The 15,621-nt window shown below is 48.5% G+C and overlaps 1 protein-coding gene across 1 annotated transcript; it reads left to right on the top strand.

Annotated features, from left to right (window-relative positions):
* Positions 1 to 3,476: 3,476 nt before the first annotated feature.
* Positions 3,477 to 6,823, top strand: LOC109763188 (hydroxyproline O-galactosyltransferase GALT5). The gene is made up of 7 exons (XM_020322039.4): positions 3,477 to 4,420; positions 4,579 to 4,820; positions 4,937 to 5,224; positions 5,306 to 5,434; positions 5,530 to 5,703; positions 6,107 to 6,214; positions 6,315 to 6,823. The coding sequence occupies exons 1-7, from the start codon at positions 3,682 to 3,684 to the stop codon at positions 6,522 to 6,524; spliced, it is 1,890 nt and encodes a 629-aa protein (XP_020177628.1). The 5' UTR covers positions 3,477 to 3,681; the 3' UTR covers positions 6,525 to 6,823.
* The last annotated feature ends 8,798 nt before the right edge of the window (positions 6,824 to 15,621 follow it).

Here is a 15,621-nt window from a genome sequence, read left to right as displayed (position 1 = left end):
AAATTCTCAACAAGTAAGTTCAATCGATCATTATCGCACCATATCGGCAACTTTTTGTTCATTTCCTGATATCTCAAGTAATAATTATTTTCTTTGTCTTGCAGGGTTTGGAAACAGTTCACCGCAGAAGCTCCGGGACTGCCGAAGGAGCTGCGATATACATACCCGAAAGTAAGTACTACTAGCTAGCTAGTTGCGTGCATCTCCCGTTGATTCTAGCTACTTTCATCAATGCCATTTATAATGCTTCATTATCAGTTTGAGTGACCTCTATTTCTCGTAAAGTGCTTGTGGCAGGAACAAGGGAATGATTAATGTGGATACTACGTGTGCGAGTTCATCTACAACGCGACTTTGAAAAATAAGCGGGGCTACTCTAAAAGACAATATGAAGTGCCTAAGCAATAATATTCACAATTTCATTTTATTACACCATCATTTCTGTTGAGTTTCATTCATATATATGTATTAACCCCCTTCTTCAAATTAGACGTGGCAGATACGGAATGACCTCCTACCACAAGATCGCATGAAAGCAATTCAAGAGGAATTGGCGGGATTCTTTCTTGACCACGTCATCAATAAAGCCGGAGAATACCATGTGGAAGTTGAGTTCAAATGCTAGGGGATTGTAAGAGATCTTACATATTGTATATGTATGTAGCTAGTAGCGTCGGATAGATAATACGAAAACTTGTTGTTCGACCAATCTCTAAGAGAAGGAGAGGTCGATCACTTCTCTCGGTATGCATGACGAACTTCTGTACTTAATGGTTTCCTTCATTTTCTTACTAGCTAGCGTGTCGAGGGCCTCTCTATGTATAGTACGTAGCGTCGACCAAGCACGGAGATAAGAGGGGACACTTCTCTCTATTAATTAATTAGCTACCTAACACAATATATGAAATACCTTAATTAACCATACAAAACCCCCAAATCCAACCCCCCCCCCCCATTTCAGAAAAAAAACCTAGCCCCTGAACAGCTGACGCGTGGATGCCTATTGGTCCCGGTTGGTGCCACCAACCGGGACTAAAGGGCCTCCTGCCTGGGCTTGCAGCACCGGCCACGTGGAGCCCCATCTGTCCTGGCAGTATAAGAACCAGGACTAAAGGCCTAGACATTAGTAACGACCCTTTAGTCCCGGTTCCCCAACCGGGACAGATGGGCCTTATGAACCGGGACAAATGGCCCTTTTTCTACTAGTGGTTCTTGCCGGTGGGAGGGCTCCCGGTCCGTTTTTGGTTGTTTTTTTTTGTCTGTTTAGGGTTTGTGTTCTGCTCAGGAAGACGAGACGGCGGCGGCTCCCTGAAGATGAAATAAGGTTCTTCTCGCCTAGTCCCCGTTCTGCTGGTGCGTCTAGCATCATCGGTGGGCGTGTGAAGATGTGTCTCCGGCGGATCTGTCCTTGGCGGATCTGTCCTTGTTCGGATCTAGTCGTAGTACGTCTACGTTCGTGTGTTTTCTGGTTGGATCCTTCCGATCTACGCTACTCTTCAACAGCGGCGGTTGCTGTTGTGGTGTGCTGGTCCTATTGGGCCTTAGCACGACGACTTTCCGACTGTCTACTACAACAAGTTTTGCCCGACTCCGGGGATGGAGGGGCGATGACGGCGGCGCGCCTTCGGCTCGCTTCAGTGCTTGTAGTCGCCGCTAGGTGGTCTTCGAATCTCGATGTAATTTTTATTATTTCTGATGTTCGTTGTACTATTATAATTGAAGATGAATAGATTGAAGGTTTTTCGCAAAAAAAAAGAAAAACCTAGCAAAACCCGACCGGTCTGAAAACGATGCACCAATGGTGGGGCAGGGGCAACAGCAATCACATCAGCCCAGCTCAGTATTCCGCGTCCTCCGGAACGGCCGAGCAGACGCGGAATGTTGTATTGTGGGTTTAGGGTTACTTTTTTTGTACTCAAGCCTGATAAAAAGTGTACACCGAAAGGGGTGCCTAAATTTTGAAGATGGCTTTTGCATTGTTGCACGCCGAGAGGCGGTGGAAACAAAGCGAGGTAAGCTGACTTTGGAGAGAAACGACCTGAAGAAACCAACGATCAGTGACGGCCACACGTCCTCCCGATCTGGACTCTTGTCAGATGGATCGCTTTTGCACAACTTGTGGCCGTCTTTCTTCTCCTGCTCGTACCAAAAGGATCCGGTCAGGACCAAAGCTACTGAGGCGGAGGAACAAGTTGAGCAATCTCGGACGAGGAGGATACTTACACCACTAATCCTCCTCCGCGGCACGTACGTGGACGCCGTAGTTCGTGTGTGCGCGGTGTCCGTTGGAGCTCTTTTTGTGGAGAATGGGTGTGCTCGTGACGCGCGCTGGGTTGGGCGAAGGCGTCGCAACGCACGCACGCACGTAGCCGTCGGGCGTGGTCATCGGCAAAATGGCTGGCTGGGTCCTTGGCGTAGCGCACCGACGTACGGGGGCATGCGCCGCGTGCTGGTGCCGACCGGCCTACCCCGCCGCGCAGAGTGCGTGCGTAACTGCTCGCCTGTGCCACGCGCGGCGTCGAATCACGAGTTGATGAGACCATACTGCTACCTCGTACCACGTGACCGGCCGACGTCCGCGGCCGGCCCCTCCCAAGACGACGTCGCACGGTACCCGCAAAAAAGAAAAAACGTCGAACGGTCAGGCGACCCATGCACCATGAGGAGAAGCAAGCCGGGGCGGCCCACATGTCGCACAGCCACACCCGAGAGTCGGCGAACCTTCCTGCCCACCCGCGAGAGCGAGACAGACAGCTGCACGGCACGCATGGACCGTACACGATACGCCTGGATGTATGGCTGGCTGGCTGGCTGCACGACCACTCTTCCTTCCATCAATCAGTCTCTCTCTGGGATCTGGAGCCGAGTCGCACCTGCGCAGCTGACTCCGCCCGCCGCGTTGAGTTGAGTTCAAACCAAACCAACCTACCGGCCGGCCACTATAGTCCCGCCCAGCCCAGTCCACTCCACCACACGCCACACCGTCCACACGCGGCCCCGACCCGACGCAACGCAACGACCCAGCCACAGCCAGCAGCCAGCAGTGCGTTCCGCGTCCGCGTCGGTGGTGCGCGTCCGTCCGGGTTCGGCCCGCCGACCCCGCCCTTTTCCTTCTGTCGCCGCGTCCTCAACCATCGACGGATGGACGGACGGACGGCCACGCCGCCCAACAAAGGCAGCCACCTTTCCTTCGTGGCCAAGAAAATCAACCCATCAGTCCCGTGGACGCCGGCGCAAAAGAACAAGCAGGCACGCGAAAGAGCGCACGTGCAGGCCCTATGTATGTAGTATGTGTGCACGTCACGTGTAAATGGACACACATGCATGCTTCCTTTGTTTAGAGCGTGTAAATGAACAAGCAGGCAGGCGCACATTCCTCACGAGCTGAGCTCGCCGTGTTTTTCTTCCCACTTCACCCGCCGATACGCCACGCCAAAACAAGCCGTTGCGCGCTGTCAGCCACTGCGCCGCGCCGCTGGGCCCGCCAGAATCCCCACCACCACCCTCCACCGCCGCCGGCGCAACGGTCCGGTCCGGTCTTTAAACACGACCCGCGCCCGCGGCCACCACTCCTCCCCCGCTTCCCTTCCGTCCGCAATAAACCCACCCCGGCCGCGGACCCAGTCCCGAACGGCTACTCCTCCTCTGACCACCACCACGCCCACGCGAACCGCCATCGCCATGCCGCCGAAGCGCGCGTGCCGGCTGGCCCTGATGCTCGCGGCGGCGGGGTACCTCTGCTTCCTCCTCTTCCTCGAGCTCCCCTCCGTCTCCGTCGCGCCGCTCGCCACCGCCGACCGCCCGCGCCGCCGCGAGCTCGAGGCCAGCTCCTCCGCCTCCTCCACGACATCCGCGCCGCTCCGGCCACACACGCGCACCTTCCCGACCCCCGACCAGCCCCGCCGCTCCCGCCTCGCGCTCTCCTCCATCCGCTTCCGCCCCAACTCCTCCTCCTCCTCCGCCTCCTCCATCGACGCCGCCGCCTCCTCCGCCTTCGCCGCCGCGGCTCCCCTCCTGCCACACCTCCTCTCCCCTTCCGCCGCCTCCTCCTCCTCATCCCCTTCCCCCTCCCCGTCCGCCCCCGCGTCCTGCCCCGCCGCCGTCACCGTCCCACGCGACCGGCTCGCGAGCACCCCGGTGGCCGTGGAGCTGCCGTGCGGGATGGCCGTCGGCTCGCGGGTCACCGTGGTGGCCCGGCCGAGGAGGAGGGACGGGGCCGCGTCGTCGCAGTTCATGGTGGAGCTGCTGGGCACCAAGGCCGTGCAGGGGGAGGAGCCGCCCAGGATACTCCACTTCAACCCCAGGATGAGAGGCGACTTCACCGGCCGCCCCGTCATCGAGCTCAACACCTGCTACCGCATGCAGTGGGCTCTGCCACAGCGCTGCGAGGGCCCGGCGTCGCGGCCCGACGACGACAGAGGTGAGCTCCGTCGATTGCAGAGTCTGAATTTTACTTTTCTCCCATCGTTCGCTAGGAAATTGAATAGTACTGTATTCCATTTGGAAGTTATTTGTTCGTTAAAACCAACACAATTTCCATCACTCAATTTGCTTGCTTGCTACTGATTCCAAATTCAGTTGATGGGGAAGTCAAGTGTGAGAAATGGACTCGGGATGATGGCCCCAAGACAGAGGACTCGTCAAACATAAAGTGGCTGCTCAACAGTTTGATCGGCAAGCCGGAGCCAGACAAGGTCTCTGTCGATCAGGCATACCCCTTTGCAGAGGGCAAGCTGTTTGTCCTAACCATCACAGCCGGTCTCGTGGGCTACCATGTCAATGTCGACGGGCGACATGTTGCATCCTTCCCTTACCGCACTGTAAGATTTTTACCATGCCTCTGCAGAGATTGCTCGTTAGTTACTTACACAGTATAATTTCATGGATGGAGAACTTGTTATCTGATGGGCTGTCAATCTGTGGATTTAACTAACAGGGTTACAATCTCGAGGACGCGACGGGCCTGTCGTTGAACGGGGACCTTGACATCGAGTCGACTTCTGCCGCCCATCTGCCCAAATCACACCCTAGCTTCGACCCACAGCGATACCTCGAAATGTCTGAACAGTGGAAGGCCTCACCTCTGCCGACTGAACCTGTCGAGCTGTTCATCGGCATCCTTTCTGCAGCCAACCATTTCGCCGAGCGGATGGCCGTTCGCAAGTCATGGATGATTGCTACAAGGAGATCATCTAACAGTGTTGCCCGGTTCTTCGTCGCTCTGGTAAGCACTTGTGGATGATTGCTACACCTTAACAGTTATATTGCTGACTTCTGCAAACTCTAATAGAAGACTTGTTTACAGAATGGGAAAAAAGAGGTCAACGAGGAGCTGAAGAAGGAGGCCGAGTTCTTTGGTGACATTGTTCTGGTGCCTTTCATGGATAGCTATGACCTTGTTGTTTTAAAGACTATCGCCATTGCTGAGTATGGGGTAAGAAAAACTAATACGTTTTAAACTGTTCTTGGATCATGCTTCAGCTCCATCGACAAAAATGCTCATTCTGACCTTGTCTATTTCATTTTTAGGTGCGAGTTGTGCAAGCGAAATACGTAATGAAGTGTGACGACGACACATTTGTTAGAATTGACGCGGTGTTGGATCAAGTGAAGAAAGTTAAGAATGGGGGGAGCATGTATGTGGGGAACATAAACTACTACCACAGGCCTCTGCGATCTGGAAAGTGGGCTGTAACGTACGAGGTATGATATGATGCAGCTTCCTTTGCAATTACTTGTAGCATGCTTTTCCTTTTAATAAAAAACTGAAAGAATCCTTGTGTGTTGGGCCATGCAAATTCCTGGATTGGTGTGACTTGACTTCCATTATTCAGCATATTAATACTTTATGGGTCATATCTGTTAGTTCCCCTTTCCAGTCTAATGTTTTTAGTGCGTTCATGCTAGCCTCTGCCTTTCCTAAAGCAAGCATGGGTTTACCTGGTAGCTGGAGCTATGATTATGCTTGCAAATGAATTATTGATCAACCTATCAACACAGGGTGCTATATTTTACAATAATACCTGGTAGTGGTATTAGAGTATGATATTTCTTTTCAGAAAAAACGTACGTGTCATAATTGTGGCAAATTTCTGCCCCTTTTCAGGAATGGGAAGAGGAAGTATACCCACCTTACGCAAACGGACCGGGCTATGTGATTTCATCAGACATCGCTGAGTACATCGTATCCGAGTTTGACAACCAGGCGCTGAGAGTAAGTCATTACCACCCCTTGTCAGTAACTAAATTTTGAAACGTCTGTGTAGTGTGTCGAAAGCCTAACAAACGGGTGTGCTTCCCCCTGATTATTGCAGCTGTTCAAGATGGAAGATGTGAGCATGGGCATGTGGGTTCAGAAGTTCAGCAAGACTCGCCAACCAGTGGAGTATTTGCACGACGTCAAGTTCTTCCAGGCCGGCTGCTTCGACGGCTACTACACCGCGCACTACCAGTCGCCGCAGCACATGATCTGCCTCTGGAGGAAGCTGCAGTCTGGGAGCGCTCAATGCTGCAACGCCAGATGACAATGAGACTGCTTGGTAGTTGAAAAGCAGCACCCGGCTCTCTGAAGAATCAAACAGCAAGGATGAGCTCGAGTTTGATCTTGATTTGGAGGCTCTCTGGAGAGTTAGCTTGCGTAATTCGCTCATTCTTTTGGTCAGTGGCTGGTTAATTCAGCTGCTGATTCTGACACTAGCTAGATGCTGACACCATGTACATGTGTCAATTGTTTTTGACCTAGGAACTAACTGCTCTGCTGATCTCACCTGTATACCGGTTGTTCTTATATATATACTTTCAAGTCAATCATTTTTTGTATTCAGAGACACATCTATGCAATGTCGATTCCACCTGAAAGTCTGATTTACCTAAGAAGTCCGCATGTACTTCTACCGCAGACTGGGAAAGTCTACAAACTGACTGAACCTAAAAATCTTTACAAATTGCAAGCACGGAAGCAAGCACTTCTTAAGCAGAGTTCCAACATGACTGCAACCATGAAAGCAACAACTTCCAAACAAGGAGCAAACTGAACTAAGTCCGAGCAGGGCGATTACAACTAACCTGATCAATTTTGACTACCGAGCAGCGCGGATCGGGCGCAGCTCTGCATCCCTAAGCAACAGCATCCTAAACGAAGTTCCATACACCAATACTAAGACAGGCAGCATTGGCCCTACCTTAACCCGGCCTATAGAAAGTTACTACAGAACAACCACTTCCTACAGATCCAGAGCCGCACTCACTTGTGCCATATCTAACACCACAGCCACCTTCTCCTTGATCCAGAAGTGCATGCACCAGCAACTAGAGCTTGGCAAACACTTGAACACCAGCTCACTGCCCCTGGCCCGTAGAAGCTGCTTCCATTGCTGCAAAAATGAGAGAAATTTGAATGTAAAATCAATCAATTGGTGAATCATGTTCAGCTCAATGTACATTTTGCTTACTCGCCAATCACAAGGACCGACAAGTTCCTAAAGAAAACACAGGCGTTCATAGAATCATTAAGATATATGGACTTGGACTCACCTATCTTTCTTGAGCACATATGTCATCATGTGTAAAGTTACTTGCTAAGAACCATATTTTCATGTCATATTGCTAAGTGCCACTGACAGATTGCAGAGGATTATGTATATGCGCATAAGTAATACGGTATTACCTGGGAGGTAGAAGCTCATGTAGGGAAAGATTATTCTGCCCGGACGAGACACCTTCCTGACTTGTCGAGACTTGAGATCGACCATGTAGGAACCAGCACACGTGCTTACAAATATGACTTGGGTACCCTCCGCGGTGCCAACAATCCCAGCTTCAAGTTTCGGGACAACGATGCTCCTAATCCCATGTTCAGGTGCTGGGACCGAGAGGGCCCCATCAGGGAGCAGCGCCTCAAGATCAATTACCCTGAGTTTCGCCCATCCAATGGCTCCCTCGGGTCCGGTCTCAATTGACCAAAGGGTTAGATTTGCGACATCCACCACGGCAGCAAATCGCAGCCAGCCGTCTTCCGCCGTCATGAGACACCCCTCGCCGTCGATCGGCTTCTTGAACATTGACATGCGGAGTGTACCAAGTTGGCACTCGACAATGTAACCCATGTTGAAGTAGAGCGCATCGCCCACAAGGACGCTAGCCACACTAAATGTTTGAAGCAAGGCATTTGAGTGGTAAAGAGAGGTGAACTCACTCCACTCGGCAGTCTCAGATGAGTACAGCCAGGCCGATATGGTTCCGACCTGGTCGGTGGACACAAAGGCCAGATGGAAATGCCCTCCCTGGCAGCCGTGGTGGTCGCAGCCTTGCGCGGCACAGAGCACCGCCGCACTGACGGTGATCGGGTAGTGATAGGGCGAGGTCACCCTGTGCTGGTGGCCCGTCACAGGGTCCAAGACGATGAGGTCAAGGGTGATCCCGAGGTGGGCGAAGAGGGCGCGACCATGGCGGCAGTCCATAGCAACCCAGTCGGGGAGGCCGGGGTGGGCAGGGACGAGGGCGGAGGTGGGGACGAAGCGGCCGCCCTGCTGGAAGAATCCCAGGATGGGCGGTGTTCCGTGGAACTCGCTGTAGCGGCGGCGGAAGCGCGGGCCGGCGAGGATGCTGCGCCAGGGCTTGCAGACGCCGGAGGCGCGGAAGAGCGAGGCGGGATCGTCCGGCAGAAGGCGGGATCGCCGCGCCAAATCAGACGATGGGCGAGCGCGCCACGCGTCGGCGTCTGTTGGAGATGCTCTAAGAAAAAGAAGAAAATGTGCCTCGAAGATATATACGGATTACGGAGTTTCAAATTATGTTTTGCTCTTTTTTTACAAAATGATCCAGATCTACTATCAAAATTTAACAGAAGTATAAAGCATTTATAACATAATGAAAATTAAATTGAGATTCCAAAAACCCCAAACAACCACTATTGCCGCTAGAACGAGCCGATGTCGCCGCTCCCCTACCGAAGCAGGGTTGACCTTGTCGATGACAGTCAGGAAGTCTTTGTGCACGTGCCCCTCCTTGCATATATCTGAAACACCTGACACCAAATCTCGCCACAAGACAAGAAACGCTAACCTCACCGCCCCAAAGAGATGGCAGGAATCTATGTCGGAGCTCCGTCGACTACATCCGGGCGGACGAGCTCGAGGAGGATCGGATCCCGGAAAAAAATCTCGAAGAAGTAGCGCAATCCGCCAGAGCACCGCACTTGTGAGAACTAAAAACTCTAACCTAAACTACTAACCGGAGCGGAGGCACTGGGGATTCCCCTCCACGCCACCGGCCACCATAGTGGCAGGCAAAGGGGAAGCAATTCCATGAGCTCACCGGCGAAGTTTGGAGGAGAGAGTTTGCCCTAAACATCTAGGGTTTGGGAAGGAAAAAAAACTATGTTTGGCACCTAGGAATCTATGTTTTGCTCATCCGTATATACGGACCCTCCGCATGTTCACTTCCATCGAGTCATATCAGACGAGACTAGGGATGTGTTGCAAAACAACTTCAACACCGATCACCTAATCGGTCGCAAATGCCTAGACCACACAGTCCAGACATTTTAAGCCATTCAACGTGTCTATAAAAAATGTTCGAACTTGTCCAGACGTCACAAATCTCGTAAACCGACATCAAATTAGGGGCAGCAGTGCACCCAACAGACAACATGGATCCCGACGAGTAGTGGTCGTTGTGTGAGGCATGATACATCTAAGACGTATCTATTGTTTTCGTATGTTTCATGCCACTATTTTATGGTGTTATGCAAACTTTTATATTTATTTGGACTAACCTACTAGTAGTTGCAAGACATGCACAATTTTTTTCCACTCACGTGTGTAGAAAATTCATGGAAAATCAGTGAACTACCAATAAACTTCAAGATTTGGTCAAATTTGGAGTTATTGCAAATCTATCCCTGCGGGACCAATATTTAAGGATCGTCACTATGACCCCTGAAGATGGCGTCAAACAGAGAAAGTCGAAATATGAAAAGTAAAGCCAATATCATAAAAAAGTGTAGCAATTGGAATCACCCAGTTCGGAGTTCGTATGCACCATGTAGGTCCAATCCAACGTTTACAAAAATTGCCACAATCGAGATTCGGAAACTGGGGTGACGGGACTGACTGTAACTCCTTCCAAACTTGATGGATCTTAACGTGGTTTGATCCTATGGACTCACAAGAAGATAAGTGAGGTTTTCGAGGGGTCTAACAATGCCCATATTGATTGGAAACACTAATTTTCTAAGGGGCGCACTTTGGTGTGGAAATTGCAGTCCCATAGCTGCCATCTATAGAGGAGAAAACACATTTCCAACCCAAGGGAGAAGCCCAAGGAAGAAGAAGGAGGGCCCATTTCCGGCGGACGCTAGGAGGCCATCGAGGGACTCCATCGTTGCCACCTTTGCTTCTACCATCATCTCCATCGCCTCCACGACCATTTTATTCCTTGGACCAATGGGTTCATCCTTGTAAAACCTCTACAATCTCCTACTAAAACATGGCCCTTGATTCAATGAATAATTCTCTTTATGATTCGTTTCATAGAAATCATGTTTGAGTAGTTCTCTTTTGTCCTATGGCATTAGTGATCTACTTTTATTGGTATGAATTGTTATGGTGATGTCCTAGGGTGATAATATAGAGGTGCACACTATGTTAGATGACACCTTAGGGTAAGAAATGTGTTATGATAAGCAGATGATGGGAGGTTGTAAGGGCATATTTATCCCTTAGTGGTTTTGGTGATTGATGACAATGCATTTGCGGACTTATCATGTGCATTGAGCATTTCAGATATCTCATGTTTAGGCACAAGACGATTCCTTGCCCCTCGGAGTCTAGTGAAGTCGGAGTTTTCCCTACATTTCTTTTCGGTGGATTTGAGTCGTAGGAAAGCCGTACTATTAAGAGGGGTCCACTTTGAAAAGGTTTGGGTGGAATCATCACGTACACGTCTGTTCCTTTTGCACCACCTTTCCTTTGGCTCTTTGGAGCATCCTCCGTTTGTCCGTGTCTCTGCAAAATGAAGGACTCCTAGTGTTGGTTGTGCTGGGGCATGCGGTAGTACTGCTCATGGGAGCGGTAGTATCGCAGAGGCTCACGGTAGTACCGGCCACGGTCGTGGTAGTACTGCAGTCCCTTGCGGTAGTACCGCTCCCAGGGTGCGGTAGTGCTGTGGCCTCGGGCCAGGCACAATAGCACGATCGGAAGTAGGGGCGGATGTAATTTTTTACATCCGCGCCTACACGGTAGTACCGCTCCAGGTTTGCGGTAGTACCGCGTCGGATTTTTGCACAGATCGAAACTCAGCGGAAGTAGCCACGGATGTATTTTTATATGTCTGTGCCTTCCCAGCCTAGACAAACCCCGCCTTGCAGTAGTACTGCAAGGGCAAGCGGTAGTACCGCTCCGGCGGTTCTACCGCTCTCTGCTTCAACGCAACAGGGCTGGTCTAGCTCCTGCCGCGCCAGCGGTAGTACCGAAGAGCTACGCGGTAGTACCGCAAGCCCTTGCGGTAGTACCGCCTGTCTGGTGCGGTAGTACCACTCGTCGCAGGCTGGGTAAGTGGATAACGGTTGGATTTGTCCTATCATTATATAAGGGGAATCTTCTTCTCCGAGTTGACTACCTCTTCCATCCCTAAGCTCCATTGTTGCTCTAAGCTCCAATTTCGCCCGATCTCTATCCCTAGCCAATCAAACTTGTTGATTCTCTAGGGATTGGTTGAGAAGGCCCCGATCTACACTTCCACCAAGAGAAATTTGATTCCCCCCACTAATCCCTTGCAGATCTTGTTACTCAGTGTTTGAGCACCCTAGATGGTTGAGGTCATCGCGGAGCCATATTCCATTGTGGTGAAGCTTCATGGTGTCGTTGCGAGCCTCCAATTAAGTTGTGGAGATTTCCCCAACATTGTTTGTAAAGGTCCGGTCGCCGCCTCCAAGGGCACCAATAGTGGAATCACGACATCTCGCATTATGTGAGGGCGTGAGGAGAATACGGTGGCCCTAGTGGCTTCTTGGGGAGCATTGTGCCTCCACACCGCTCCAATGGAGACGTACTTCCCTTCAAAGGGAAGGAACTTCGGTAATGATAACCCACAAGTATAGGGGATCGCAACAGTTTTCGAGGGTAGAGTATTCAACCCAAATTTATTGTTTCGACACAAGGGGAGTCAAAGAATATTCTCAAGTATTAGCAGTTGAGTTGTCAATTCAAACACACCTGAAAGACTTAATATCTGCAGCAAAATATTTAGTAGCAAAGTAGTATGGAAGTAACGGTAACGGTGGCAAATGTAACAGTAGTAGTTTTGTAGCAATCATAACAGTGGCAACGGAAAAGTAACTAAGCAAAGATTAATTCCAAAACGTGTCTCCGTGGATTTTTAGGTCATTCCGAGAAATTTTATTTCTGCACAAAAATAACACAATGGCAATTCTGCTGAAAACAACGTCAGTCCGGGTTAGTTCCATTCAAATCATGCAAGTTAGAGTCCAAAACAAGGACAAAAGTGTTTGGAAAAGTAGATACGTTGGAGACGTATCAACTCCCCCAAGCTTAAACCTTTGCTTGTCCTCAAGCAATTCAGTTGACAAACTGAAAGTGATAAAGAAAAACTTTTACAAACTCTGTTCGATCTTGTTGTTGCAAATATGTAAAGCCAGCATTCAAGTTTTCAGCAAAGATTATGAACTAACCATATTCACAATAACATTTAGGTCTCATATTTACTCATATCAATGGCATAATCAACTAGCAAGCAATAATAATAAATCTCGGATGACAACACTTTCTCAAAACAATCACAACATGATATAGCAAGATGGTATCTCGCTAGCCCTTTCTGAGACCGCAAAACATAAATGCAGAGCACCCCTGAAGATCAAGGACTAACTAGACATTGTAATTAATGGTAAAAGAGATCCAGTCATACTCAATGTAAATTAATAGCAATGCATGCGAATGACAACGGTGCTCTCCAACTGGTCCTTTTTAATAAGAGGGTGATGACTCAGCATAAAAGTAAATAGATAGGCCCTTCGCAGAGGGAAGCAGGGATTTGTAGAGGTGCCAGAGCTCGAGTTTTGAAACAGAGATAAATAATATTTTGAGTGGCATACTTTCATTGTCAACATAACAACCAAGAGATCTCGATATCTTCCATGCTACACACATTATAGGCCGTTCCCAAACAGAATGGTAAAGTTTATACTCCCCCACCACCAACAAACATCAATCCATGGCTTGTCTGAAACAACAGGTGCCTCCAACTAACAACAATCCTTGGGGATTTTTGTTTGCAATTATTTTGATTTGAGCATGGGACTGGGCATCCCGGTTACCGGCCATTTTCTCGTGACTGAGGAGCGGAGTCCACTCATCGTGAGAATAACCCACCTAGCATGGAAGATATAGACAACCCTAGTTGATACATGAGCTACTCGAGCATACAAAACAGAATTTCAATTGAAGGTTTAGAGTTTGGCACATACAAATTTACTTGGAACGACAGGTAAATACCGCATATAGGAAGGTATGGTGGACTCATTTGGAATAACTTTGGGGTTTATGGAAGTGGATGCATGATACGTCTCCTACGTATCTATAATTTTTGATTGTTCCATGCTATTATATTATCCGTTTTGGATGTTTAATGGGCGTTCATATGCTCTTTTATATTATTTTTGGGACTAACCTATTAACCGAAGGCCCAGTGCCAGTTTCAGTTTTTTTGCCTATTTCAGTGTTTTGTAGAAAAGGAATACCAAACGGAATGAAACATTCGCAATGATTTTTGCAATAAGTATGTGAGTTCTTTATGACTAATGTTAAGTCCATGGATTATACACACTCTCACCCTTCCACCATTGCTAGCCTCTCTAGTACCACGCAACTTTTGCCGGTACCATACACCCACCATATACCTTCCTCAAAACAGCCACCATACCTACCTATTATGACATTTCCATAGCCATTCCGAGATATATTGCCATGCAACTTTCCACCGTTCTGTTTATTATGACACGCTCCAACATTGTCATATTGCTTTGCATGATCATGTAGTTGACATCGTATTTGTGGCAAAACCACCTTCATAATTCTTTCATACATGTCACTCTTGATTCATTGCACATCCCGGTACACCGCCGGAGGCATTCACATAGAGTCATATTTTGTTCTAAGTATTGAGTTGTAATTCTTGAGTTGTAAGTAAATAAAAGTGTGATGATCATCATTATTACAGCATTGTCCCAGTGAGGAAAGGATGGAGACTATGATTTTCCCACAAGTCGAGATGAGACTCCGGACGAAAATAAAATAAAAAAAGAGGCCATAAAAAAAAGAGAAAGGCCCAAACAAAAAAAATGAGAGAAAAAGAGAGAAGGGACAATGCTACTATCCTTTTACCACACTTGTGCTTCAAAGTAGCACCATGATCTTCATGATAGAGAGTCTCCTATGTTGTCACTTTTATACTAGTGGGAATTTTACATTATAAGAACTTGGCTTGTATATTCCAATGATGGGCTTCCTCAAATTGCCCTAGGTCTTCGTGAGCAAGCAAGTTGGATGCACACCCACTTAGTGTCGTTTGTTGAGCTTTCATACACTTATAGCTCTAGTGCATTCGTTGCATGGCAATCCCTACTCACTCACATTGATATCTATTGATGTGCATCTCCATAGCCCGTTGATACGCCTAGTTGATGTGAGACTATCTTCTCCTTTTTGTCTTCTCCACAACCACCATTCTATTCCACCTATAGTGCTATGTCCATGGCTCACCCTCATGTATTGCGTGAAGATTGAAAAAGTTTGAGAACATCAAAAGTATGAAACAATTGCTTGGCTTGTCATCGGGGTTGTGCATGATTTAAATATTTTGTGTGATGAAGATAGAGCATAGCCAGACTATATGATTTTGTAGGGATAACTTTCTTTGGCCATGTTATTTTGAGAAGACATGATTGCTTTATTAGTATGCTTGAAGTATTATTGTTTTTATGTCAATATTAAACTTTTTTTTTCAATCTTTCGGATCTAAACATTCATGCCACAATAAAGAGAATTACATTGAAAATTATGCTAGGTAGCAATCCACATAAAAAATTCTGTTTTTATCATTTACCTACTCGAGGACGAGTAGGAATTAAGCTTGGGGATGCTTGATACGTCTCCAACGTATCTATAATTTTTGATTGTTCCATGCTATTATATTAACTGTTTTGGATGTTTAATGGGCTTTAATATGCTCTTTTATATTATTTTTGGGACTAACCTATTAATCAAAGGCCCAGTGCCTGTTTCTATTTTTTTTTTGCCTATTTCAGTGTTTTGCAGAAAAGGAATACCAAACGGAATGAAACATTCGGGATGATCTTTCTTCGAACAAACACAATCCATAAGACTTGGATTTGAAGTCTGGAACTCCGTGAGGCAGCCACGAGGCAGGACGGTGTGCCCAGGGGGGTAGGCGCGCCCCCACCTCGTGGTCCCACGGAGCTCCACCGACGTACTTCTTTCGCCTATATATACTCTTATACCCTAAAAACATCAGGGGGAGCCACGAAACCACTTCTCCACCACCGCAACCTTCTGTACCCATGAGATCCCATCTTGGGGCCTT

This window comes from Aegilops tauschii, chromosome 5 (assembly GCF_002575655.3).
Source record: "Aegilops tauschii subsp. strangulata cultivar AL8/78 chromosome 5, Aet v6.0, whole genome shotgun sequence".
NCBI classification, from domain to species: Eukaryota; Viridiplantae; Streptophyta; class Magnoliopsida; order Poales; family Poaceae; genus Aegilops; species Aegilops tauschii.
Note: the sequence above shows the minus strand (reverse complement) of the source record. Positions and strands in the feature narration are given on the sequence as shown.

Excerpts from the sequence above, each read along its gene's own strand:
- LOC109763188 (XM_020322039.4), top strand. The coding sequence starts at position 3,682 with ATGCCGCCGAAGCGCGCGTGCCGGCTGGCCCTGATGCTCGCGGCGGCG. Across the intron at positions 4,821-4,936 it reads CATCCTTCCCTTACCGCACT|GGTTACAATCTCGAGGACGC; the intron begins GTAAGATTTTTA and ends TTTAACTAACAG. Across the intron at positions 6,215-6,314 it reads TTGACAACCAGGCGCTGAGA|CTGTTCAAGATGGAAGATGT; the intron begins GTAAGTCATTAC and ends TGATTATTGCAG.